Genomic DNA, 12,431 nt, shown 5'->3' with positions numbered 1-12,431 from the left:
TGTTACAAGAAGGTATGCACAGCTGGGATCTCAGTTTTTTCATGTGCTGGACTTTAAGAGCATGAATGACAATGTCTGGAAAATCTTCTGTTGAAAGCCTATTTTGATATTTCATGTTTGCCTTTGTTTAACAATACTCGTGTTGAATATCATATTGCAGTTCAAGAAAGAAATATGCATGTATTTAAATTTCCCACATGTCTATACGCAGGTTGATACTGTTAAGCGTCTTGTTATACGGAAGTTACCCAAGGTGCTGGCCATACAGCTGAAGAGGTTCGACTATGACTGGGAGAGGTGGGTACTTGTTTATATGAGCAGTGATTTGGGAAAAGCAGGCTTAATGCACATGCCTAAAGTATCGTCCCAGACTGGTTGGCCTGTTAAGTCCACACAGACTTATCAGGGACAACTATTTTGGCTTTCATGGATTTTTCTGTTTAAAGGAAGTCTCTTCTTAATGAAAATCCAGACAGCACAGGCTAATCTGGGACAACACAACCTAAATGCACAGGCTAATCTGGGACAACACAACCTAAATGCACAGGCTAATCTGGGACAACACAACCTCAATGCATTAAGCCCCTTTTACCCAGAGTGTCACTATTTTGTAGATTTCTAACTATTTAAAGAACTCTTCAGCTATTGTTTAGGGATTAATTCCTAATTATTTAAAACAACTATTTTTAAACACGCACCATGTGAATTGACAAGCATGATAACGTATATTTACTCTATTGATAAACCCTTTATCACGTAGGTAGGTATTTTCACACATTTGTAGTTCCTTTGAAAGTTATATTCAATTTAAGACCTTTCTTACTAGATTCAAATTTTTAAGGCTTCATCTCCAAACATTAGATACTGATGAGCAGCAAACAGCATAAAACCTGAAGAGACTGCGACTTACTCGCAGACTGTTCTGGTTTTATGCTGTTTGCACATAGCCATTTTTACTTTGCTTCTAAGTGGGAAACGGTTAAAGAAGACTAACACTTTAACACATAAAAAATCCGGATTATGATCATGAACAGTGAACTGATAAAGTGAAAGATCTAGGATCACATAACATACAGCTTGCTGCTTAAAGGGGCACAGTGGACATCCAGATCAATCTAGTGATATTATGTAATTATTTAATAAATGCGGGGATTTGTTAATCAAGCACCTGTTTTTCAGGCTGTAGATAATAGTATAATCATTTACCAGCTAATATTTGCAAAAACATGTTAAATTTTAACAGATTTTCACTTTTTATACCCCATTACTGGTAATGGGGGCTATAAAGGAGTCACTTTGTCGGTCTGTCATGAAATTTCATCCGATCTTCACCAAACTTGGTCACAAGTTGTATCTAGATGATGTCTAGGTCAAGTGTGAATATGGGTCATGCCAGGTCAAAAACTAGGTCACGGGGTCACTTAGTGTGTTTTAAACCTAAAGTTTGTCCGGACCATAACTATGTCATTTATCGTTAGATTTTAAAATGACTTGGTATATTTGTTCATCAACATTGGACGGTGTGTCGTGTGAAAAAAGTACGTTGATATCTTCAAGGTCAAGGTCAAACTTGGGGTTCAAAGGTCAAATGCTTATCAGGGCCATAACTTTGTCATTTATTGTGAGATTTTTTAATCTTTTGGCAAATTTGTTCACCATCAGTGGACAGTGTGTCGCGCAAAAGAATTATGTGGATATCTCCAAGGTCAAGGTCACACTTTGAGTTCAACGATCATAAATTAGCTTTTCTGGGCCATAACTATGTCATTTATTGTAAGATTTTAAAATCATTTGGCACATATGTTCACCATAATTGGACGGTGTGTTGTGCGAAAGAATTATGTCGATATCTCCAAGGTCAAGGTCACACTTAAAGTTCAAAGGTCAAAACTGGCCATAAATGAGCTTGTCCGGGCCATAACAATGTCGTTCATTGTGAGATTTCAAAATCATTTGGCACATTTGTTCACCATCATTGGACCGTGTGTCGCTTGAAAGAATTACGTCGATATCTCCAAGGTCAAGGTCACACTTTGAGTTCAAAGGTAAAAAATGGCCATAAATGAGCTTGTCCGGGCCATAACTATGTCGTTCATTGTGAGATTTTTAAATCATTTGGCATATTTGTTCACCATTATTGGACGGTGTGTAACGCGAAAGAATTACGTGATATATCCAAAGTCAAGGTCACACTTTGAGTTCAAAGGTCAAAAATGGCCATAAATGAGCTTGTCCGGGCCATAACTATGGCGCTTATTGTGAGATTTTTTTAATCATTTGGCTATTTTGTTCACCATCATTGGACGGTGTGTCGCGCGAAAGAATTATGTAGATATCTCCAAGGTCAAGGTCACACTTTTAGTTCAAAGGTCAAAAATGGCAATAAATGATCTTGTCTGGACCAAAACTATGTCATTCATTGTGAGATTTTAAAATGACTCTGTGCATTAATTTTGTTCACAGTCATTGGACGGAGTGTCATGGGAAAGAATTCAAGAGTTCAAAGGTCAAAATGGCTATAAATAAAAATGGCATAATAATTCTTAAAAATTGCCATAAATTACATTCTCTTGATTTGTGAAGACAGCATGCAAAAACAATCTGTGTCAATGCGGCACGTGGGGGTATACCTCACGTCTGTGACAAGGCTCTAGTTTGGAGGGGGGTGGGGGTGGGGGTGGGGGGGGGGGGGTCAATCTAGAACAGCAAGATAGAGGACCAAAAAAGAACAGTGCAGGGCACTCAACTATTCTATAATCTTGTTGCTTATTCACATACAGATATAATAGAAGTAAAACATGTAATATTTAAGTTGTATACCTTATTGTGTTTCAGGGAAAGTGCAATAAAATTCAATGATTATTTTGCATTTCCACGTGAATTTGACATGGAGCCTTACACCACCCAGGGTCTGGCTAAAATAGAAGGTATTTGTTATAAGTTTTTTTTAATATCATAAATACTAACTTGCTATCCATAGCTTACTCCCTTCCAAGAGGCATTAACCCATCCGGAATTTTCACTGGGAATCGGCCACCTCCATACCGCAACACAGCCTAGGCAAAACATAGTGCAATGCAACCCAGACAAAAAGCAGTAACCAGTCTATGTAGATGTGCAAGTGATATTCATTAAATCTTGAATGGACTTTAGTGAGGGGAGGGGAGATGTGAATGGGCTTTAGTGACGGTAGGGGAGATGTAAAAGGGCTTTATAAGAGGGGAGGGGAGATGTAAATGGACTTTAGTGAGGGGAGGGGAGATGTGAATGGGCTTTAGTGACGGTAGGGGAGATGTGAATGGGCTTTAGTGAGGGGAGGGGAGATGTGAATGGGCTTTAGTGAGGGTAGGGTAGATGTAAATGGGCTTTAGTGAGGGTTGGGGAGATGTAAATGGGCTTAAGTGTGGGGATGGGAGATCTAAATGCGCTTTAGTGAGGGGAGGGGAGATGTGAATGGGCTTTAGTGAGGGGAGGGGAGATGTGAATGGGCTTTAGTGAGGGGAGGGGAGATGTGAATGGGCTTTAGTGTGGGGATGGGAGATCTAAATGCGCTTTAGTGAGGGGAGGGGAGATGTGAATGGGCTTTTGTGAGTGGATTGGAGATGTGAACGGGCTTGAGTGAGGGTAGGGGAGATAAGAATTGGCTTTATTTTTGGGAGGCTAGAGTTAAATTGGCTTTTGGGAGGGAAAGGTACAGTTGAATGGGCTTAAGTGATGTTTACCTCTCCAGATACAAATATAATGTTGTTAGCAGTGATTGTTGTATCATAAACCTTGTGTAAAATCATGCGGTGTTCTTCAGGTGAGATTATCGACACAGACTGTGATGAAAAGGGACAGAGTAGCCGCTACAAGTTGATAGGTGTGGTGGTACACAGTGGCCAGGCCAGCGGGGGACACTATTACTCTTATATCCTGCATAGGTACACATATTGCTGGAGGTTGTCTCTTTAATTGTAAAGCTTTGGAGTACCAGTGAACACAGGTTTGATCCTCACTTTGGGAGTGTCTTTAGATCTCCCCCAAAGACGCTCAGGAATGGTTCTACCCAGGTCACAGACTTTAATGTGTCTAAGCTTTTGGCTTTCATTGCCATCGAGATAAAATGACTATGTTTAAACTAAATGTAAATAAAAAATGTGAAAAGAAATTCCACTTACACTTTGTACACCATGAAATATAATTAAATTATTATGTTAATCTATATTACTGAAAAATGAAGCTGATATCATCCTGGTGTTAAAGAAGGCTTGCCAGTAATCAGTGTAGTTTCTATTTGCAGGCCCACAGATAGTGATGCCAAGTGGTACAAGTTTGATGATGGAGACGTGTCCGAGTGCAAGATGGATGATGATGAGGTAAACAGCTTTTTAGTTATTACTGAAAGATTTTCAATTTTGATGTGGTCTTGTGGTGTGGGGGGTTTGGGCCGGGTACCCGGAGGAATCATCACCTGTGGGGTACGGTGACCACCCACCAAACTCAAATGCGCCAGGAAATAGGGATCGAACCCTGGTTCCCAAGGTGAGAAGTGCGCCAAAAGGACATCCAACTTAGGTTATAGATAGTGTGTTTTATACATAAACCAGTCCGTACATCATGCCTAAATACCAATACAAAAATGATATTAATCTAATAGATGAAGCTGGGGTTTTGTGGCATATGAGCCATTTGACATTTTCTTGAGTGATTTCTAAATATTTGTGCAAATGGCTCAATTGGCGAACAACAGGATGATCCCTGATACGAATTAAATTTGTGTTGATGGTTAATGTTATTGGAACACTCAATGTAGGTTTAATTCTTATTATTTCCAGGAAATGAAGAACCAGTGCTTTGGTGGGGAATACATGGGTGAAGTGTTTGATCACATGTTAAAAAGGTAATATAAATAATATATTGTGTGTGACATATTGTGTGAATGCAGTCATTCATATGTGTCTTTGGTTTTCCAAATATGTAAAAACTTTGTTGTTGCAGTCACATTTTTCTATTTGTATAATATTTTTTCAGAATTTGAGAAATAAATATGGAACATAGTGTTTTCAAATAATTATATATATGCTCAATACAATTACAATTGTATACTTGTCTTTGGGCTAATAGTAACATAAAAGCTGAATTTTACCTCCAGAATGACGATCCGGCGTCAGAAGCGTTGGTGGAATGCTTACATCTTGTTTTACGAGCGTCAAGATGACAGCGACGAGGAAATCATTTCTAAGAATGTTCAGGATCTCACTATAAGTATGTGTGATCTCCAGGGAGTTTCTTCAGTTTACAATTTCAGTTTTGTAGAGACAGTTTGGTTTTAATGTGTTATAAAAAAAAGTTTCCACTCAATATATTAAGTTTGGATCAAGGTATTGAGCTTTTTTTGTTTATTTTTGTCAGCTTACATGCTAACATAGGTAAACAAATGAATTTGGGGCCTAGTTGGGTCAAGGTTACTTTTACTTAAAATAGGTTAATGGTTTTTGCTTCATAACAGCAGTTTTAACAGAGGTATTGCACTGGAATATTTTGTGTAAGTAGCTTATATACAGACCTTGCTTGCAAAGTTAATTTAATTCAGCTTAACTAAAGGATAAACATTTTAAAAGTAAATTTCTTGGCATGGTCACAATTCTTGTTTTAATTTACAAATGTTCATCTTTAAATGTACAAAAATGTATAAGTACTACAGATATTCAACTTCAAATGTGTCTTTGTGGTCATTATATAAGGTGACTGACAAAAACAGTTCATTTTTACATGAAAGGCTAAGAATAGTCAAGCACCCTATGGTGGGACAACTCTTGTTAATACTACATACATTACCACATGAAATAGTTTGACAACAAAACCAGTGATATCCACATTGGAAATTATTGCATCATATTGCTGATTATTGCATCATATTGCTGATTATTGCATCATATTGCTGATTATTGCATCATATTGCTGATTAATTTGACAACAAAACCAGTGATATCCACATTGGAAATTATTGCATCATATTGCTGATTAATTTGACAACAAAACCAGTGATATCCACATCGGAAATTATTGCATCATATTGCTGATTAATTTGACAACAAAACCAGTGATATCCACATTGGAAATTATTGCATCATATCACTGATTAATTTGACAACAAAACCAGTGATTTCCACATTGGAAATTATTGCATCATATTGCTGATTAATTTTACAACAAAACCAGTGATATCCACATTGGAAATTATTGCATCATATTGCTGATTAATTTTACAACAAAACCAGTGATATCCACATTGGAAATTATTGCATCATATTGCTGATTAATTTGTAATGTAAATGAGCCTTACTGTCGGAAAACTGTTCTTAATGCATGTGCTTCAAGTGTTGTCCCAGATTGGGCAGTCCGCACAGGGAAAACTGTTCTTAATGCATGTGCTTCAAGTGTTGTCCCAGATTGGGCAGTCCGCACAGGGAAAACTGTTCTTAATGCATGTGCTTCAAGTGTTGTCCCAGATTAGCCTGGGCAGTCCGCACAGGGAAAACTGTTCTTAATGCATGTGCTTCAAGTGTTGTCCCAGATTGGGCAGTCCGCACAGGGAAAACTGTTCTTAATGCATGTGCTTCAAGTGTTGTCCCAGATTAGCCTGGGCAGTCCGCAAAGGGAAAACTGTTTTTAATGCATGTGCTTCAAGTGTTGTCCCAGATTAGCCTGGGCAGTCCGCACAGGGAAAACTGTTCTTAATGCATGTGCTTCAAGTGTTGTCCCAGATTAGCCTGGGCAGTTCGCACAGGCTAATCTGGGACAACACTTGAAGCTGTTAAGGTATGTTTTTAACGGGAGTCTCTAAATGGTAAAAATCGACTTTTAAGTGGAAAGTGTTGTCATTGATAAGCTTGCACGGATTGCACTGCCTAATCTGGGACAACACACATGTGCATTAAGCCCAGAAAGTGTGGCCATTGATTAGCTTGTGTGTATTGGGACCACACTTAATGCATGTGCATTTAGTCCAGTTTTCCCCGGGTGAGGCTTTAATGAACATCTTATATTTCACAGACCACCTAGTGTTGATCATTCTCTCTGTTACAGCTCACAAATCCAGTATAGTCTTATATTTCACAGACCACCTAGTGTTGATCATTCTCTCTGTTACAGCTCACAAATCCAGTATAGTCTTGTATTTCACAGACCACCTAGTGTTGATCATTCTCTCTGTTACAGCTCACAAATCCAGTATAGTCTTGTATTTCACAGACCACCTAGTGTTGATCATTCTCTCTGTTACAGCTCACAAATCCAGTATAGTCTTGTATTTCACAGACCACCTAGTGTTGATCATTCTCTCTGTTACAGCTCACAAATCCAGTATAGTCTTATATTTCACAGACCACCTAGTGTTGATCATTCTCTCTGTTACAGCTCACAAATCCAGTACAGTCTTGTATTTCACAGACCACCTAGTGTTGATCATTCTCTCTGTTACAGCTCACAAATCCAGTACAGTCTTGTATTTCACAGACCACCTAGTGTTGATCATTCTCTCTGTTACAGCTCACAAATCCAGTACAGTCTTGTATTTCACAGACCACCTAGTGTTGATCATTCTCACTGTTACAGCTCACAAAGCCAGTACAGTCTTGTATTTCACAGACAGCCTAGTGTTGATCATTCTCTCTGTTACAGCTCACAAATCCAGTATAGTCTTGTATTTCACAGACAGCCTAGTGTTGATCATTCTCTCTGTTACAGCTCACAAATCCAGTATAGTCTTGTATTTCACAGACCACCTAGTGTTGATCATTCTCTCTGTTACAGCTCACAAATCCAGTATAGTCTTGTATTTCACAGACCACCTAGTGTTGATCATTCTCTCTGTTACAGCTCACAAATCCAGTATAGTCTTGTATTTCACAGACCACCTAGTGTTGATCATTCTCTCTGTTACAGCTCACAAATCCAGTATAGTCTTGTATTTCACAGACCACCTAGTGTTGATCATTCTCACTGTTACAGCTCACAAAGCCAGTACAGTCTTGTATTTCACAGACAGCCTAGTGTTGATCATTCTCTCTGTTACAGCTCACAAATCCAGTATAGTCTTGTATTTCACAGACCACCTAGTGTTGATCATTCTCTCTGTTACAGCTCACAAATCCAGTATAGTCTTGTATTTCACAGACCACCTAGTGTTGATCATTCTCTCTGTTACAGCTCACAAATCCAGTACAGTCTTGTATTTCACAGACCGCCTAGTGTTGATCATTCTCACTGTTACAGCTCACAAATCCAGTACAGTCTTGTATTTCACAGACCGCCTAGTGTTGATCATTCTCACTGTTACAGCTCACAAATCCAGTACAGTCTTGTATTTCACAGACCGCCTAGTGTTGATCATTCTCTCTGTTACAGCTCACAAAGCCAGTATAGTCTTGTATTTCACAGACCACCTAGTGTTGATCATTCTCACTGTTACAGCTCACAAATCCAGTACAGTCTTGTATTTCACAGACAGCCTAGTGTTGATCATTCTCTCTGTTACAGCTCACAAATCCAGTATAGTCTTATATTTCACAGACCACCTAGTGTTGATCATTCTCTCTGTTACAGCTCACAAAGCCAGTACAGTCTTGTATTTCACAGACAGCCTAGTGTTGATCATTCTCTCTGTTACAGCTCACAAATCCAGTATAGTCTTGTATTTCACAGACCACCTAGTGTTGATCATTCTCACTGTTACAGCTCACAAAGCCAGTACAGTCTTGTATTTCACAGACAGCCTAGTGTTGATCATTCTCACTGTTACAGCTCACAAATCCAGTACAGTCTTGTATTTCACAGACAGCCTAGTGTTGATCATTCTCTCTGTTACAGCTCACAAATCCAGTATAGTCTTATATTTCACAGACCACCTAGTGTTGATCATTCTCTCTGTTACAGCTCACAAATCCATTATAGTCTTGTATTTCACAGACCACCTAGTGTTGATCATTCTCACTGTTACAGCTCACAAATCCTGTACAGTCTTGTATTTCACAGACCACCTAGTGTTGATCATTCTCTCTGTTACAGCTCACAAATCCAGTATAGTCTTGTATTTCACAGACCACCTAGTGTTGATCATTCTCACTGTTACAGCTCACAAATCCAGTATAGTCTTATATTTCACAGACCACCTAGTGTTGATCATTCTCTCTGTTACAGCTCACAAATCCAGTATAGTCTTGTATTTCACAGACCACCTAGTGTTGATCATTCTCTCTGTTACAGCTCACAAATCCAGTATAGTCTTGTATTTCACAGACCGCCTAGTGTTGATCATTCTCTCTGTTACAGCTCACAAATCCAGTATAGTCTTGTATTTCACAGACCACCTAGTGTTGATCATTCTCTCTGTTACAGCTCACAAATCCAGTATAGTCTTGTATTTCACAGACAGCCTAGTGTTGATCATTCTCTCTGTTACAGCTCACAAATCCAGTACAGTCTTGTATTTCACAGACAGCCTAGTGTTGATCATTCTCTCTGTTACAGCTCACAAATCCAGTATAGTCTTATATTTCACAGACCACCTAGTGTTGATCATTCTCTCTGTTACAGCTCACAAATCCAGTACAGTCTTGTATTTCACAGACAGCCTAGTGTTGATCATTCTCTCTGTTACAGCTCACAAATCCAGTATAGTCTTATATTTCACAGACCACCTAGTGTTGATCATTCTCTCTGTTACAGCTCACAAAGCCAGTATAGTCTTGTATTTCACAGACCACCTAGTGTTGATCATTCTCTCTGTTACAGCTCACAAAGCCAGTATAGTCTTGTATTTCACAGACCACCTAGTGTTGATCATTCTCTCTGTTACAGCTCACAAATCCAGTATAGTGCGTATGCCACGTGCGATAGAGAAGTGTGTGCGCAAGCAGAACATCATGTTCATGCATGAAAGGACACAGTTTAGTCCGGAATACTTCCAGTTCATGAGAAAGCTCCTCACCTGTAACCAGATGTACATACACACCAACGTCTCGCAGGAGAAACTGGTATGTGAGGTTATAACGATTGTATTGCTTTGAAATATATTTAAAAATTTAATTGTAAACTTACATTGACTTTTTAAAAGCCAGATCAAGTTTACATATGAAAAGCAACAGTTTTCATTGAACAGATGTGAGATTTTTCATAATTAATAATTTTTCCTACTTTTTTTGCTACTTTAATTTAATTGCTTAGCATATAGATCTTTACTACAAGTATGCATGATCTAATTAAGCCAGCTCTGGGAAAATGGGAATTAATGCATGTGGGTAAAGTCATCCCATGCATTAAGCCCAGTTTTCCAATAGCAAGGCACATGTCTGTTTTCAGTCCCCAGATGTTGAGCAGCTGGCTATGATTAGTACAGACCTTGCCTCTAAGTTCCTCTTCACTGTCGGCTTTCATACCAAGAAATCTCTACGGTAGGTACATATGTGTAATCTGGATAACACAAACACTACCATGTGCTGTTGTGAATATTGCAAACGTTACCAAATACTGAATTATTGTTTATCAATGTCTAAAAGCAGTTTACTCTAATAAGATATATTTCTTTAAATTTAAAAACAGTTATATATCCCAAATTCTGTTGTTGATACAAAGCACCCAAACACTAAAACTTTATCCAGTTTGGCAAACAGATAGCGTGGTTCTGTTATCCAAACACTTAAAATGATTACAAAAATCAGTTTGTATCACAAAATTCAAAAAACTTAGATTAAGTAAAAGAATATTCAAGAAGTCTGCAGAGATAAAAATCTGTCAAGTTTATGTATGTAATAGGGGTTCTCATGATTCCTGGCAGAGTCAAATAAAAAGGTGATAGGTCATGAAATACTTTATACGGCTATTCTCCCCCACCTCTCCCCCACCTCTGCTTCAAGGATGACAGTTTTCAGTTACTGGCAAAAGTATGTGCACTTAGTACTGGTAAAACCAGCTTACCCATGAGGGATGTATTTTAACTGACCACCTTAATATCACTCGAATATTGTTGCAAATCGCAAAAAAAACACCACAATACTGCATACCAATATAAGTTGTCATTTACTTTTGTATGCCCCCTTCAAAGAAGAGGGGGTATAATGTTTTGCTGGATGTCGGTTGGTCTATTGGTAGATCAGTTTGTTTCCGATCAATAACTTGTAAACAGATTGACAATTGGCTTGATACTTCCCATGTGCATTGGCCTTGGACAGTAGATGACACCTATTGAAATTGTCACTAGGTCATAGGTCACTGTCATAATAAGTGTGAAAATTGTTTCCGATCAATAACTCTTTGTCAACTAAAAATTTATTTAAGCAGCTAAGATACACTTATATGACAAGATTAACTTTTATGGTCAGTTTTGTTGCAAACAATCTAGTGTCAAGGCCCTGCTTGTGGGGGCATATGTCTCCAACCGTGGAGCCCTTTTTTATGCCCCCGAAGGAGGGCATATAGTGAGCGGACTGTCCGTCTGTCCGTCACACTTTGCATTTAGGTTGCGAAAAATTCTCATTACTTCTATGTCCATTGAGATATAAGCTTCATGTTTGGTATGCATGTGTATGGACAAGGCCTTTCCATACACACAAAGATGTTGACCCCTGTGACCTTGACCTTGAACTTAGTGTCCGCGTTTAGGTTTCAAAATCTGCGTTTAAGTTTCAAAAAAAGCTCATAACTTCTTTCAGGTGTTTATAGGGGGCATAAGTCATCCTATGGTGACAGCTCTTGTTCTTTCTATGTTCAAGTTTATGTCTGTAGGCTTTTGTCAAAGATTTTTTTGTTATTCTCACATTAAAGAATCAAAGAAAATGACAGATTTTACAATTCCGAGAAATTTTATGTAAATAAAATTAAATGCATCTGTATTGTTATGTCCAAGGCTATATTTTGTTGTTTATTGGTCATATCCATAGCAGTTCAAAAGTCTACTACATTTTATTAACTAAATCTCCAGTGGAATGGAAGCCATTTTTAGATCGAAAGATCTGGGGTATATTGTTTTTGGCCTGTCTGTCTGTCATTGTGTCAGTCAGTCATTGTATGTGTGTGTCACAAAACTGTATCCTTGGTTAAGCTTTTATAACTTTTGCAATATTGAAGATAGCAACTTCATATTTGGCATGCATGTGTATCTCATGGAGCTGCACATTTTGAGTGGTGAAAAATAAAGGTCAAGGTCATCCTTCAAGGTCAAAGGTCAAATATCATTGTTTTTTTCGTTCCTAAAACTTTAACCTTCGTTAAAGTTTGGTCATAACTGTTTGAATATTGAAGATAGCAACTTGATATTTGGCATGCATGTGTATCTCGTGGAGCTGCACATTTTGAATGGCTAAAGGTCAAGGTCATCGTTCAAGGTCAAAGGTCAAATTTATGGCTTCAAAGCGGCGCAATAGGGGGCATTGTGTTTCTGACAAACACAT

At 38.4% G+C, this 12,431-nt stretch overlaps 1 protein-coding gene across 1 annotated transcript in view; it reads left to right on the top strand.

Annotated features, from left to right (window-relative positions):
- The window catches only part of LOC127833288 (probable ubiquitin carboxyl-terminal hydrolase FAF-X), a 101,439-nt gene that overhangs the window by 63,991 nt on the left and 25,017 nt on the right, over positions 1-12,431 (top strand). The window contains exons 42-49 of the mRNA XM_052358461.1: positions 212-297; positions 2,836-2,927; positions 3,803-3,923; positions 4,283-4,358; positions 4,818-4,882; positions 5,135-5,247; positions 9,844-10,019; positions 10,345-10,436. Coding sequence (XP_052214421.1) covers positions 212-297; positions 2,836-2,927; positions 3,803-3,923; positions 4,283-4,358; positions 4,818-4,882; positions 5,135-5,247; positions 9,844-10,019; positions 10,345-10,436 — 821 coding nt within the window. The remainder of the gene's footprint in view (positions 1-211; positions 298-2,835; positions 2,928-3,802; positions 3,924-4,282; positions 4,359-4,817; positions 4,883-5,134; positions 5,248-9,843; positions 10,020-10,344; positions 10,437-12,431) is intronic.

Source organism: Dreissena polymorpha, chromosome 6, assembly GCF_020536995.1.
Source record: "Dreissena polymorpha isolate Duluth1 chromosome 6, UMN_Dpol_1.0, whole genome shotgun sequence".
Classification (NCBI taxonomy): Eukaryota; Metazoa; Mollusca; class Bivalvia; order Myida; family Dreissenidae; genus Dreissena; species Dreissena polymorpha.
Note: the sequence above shows the minus strand (reverse complement) of the source record. Positions and strands in the feature narration are given on the sequence as shown.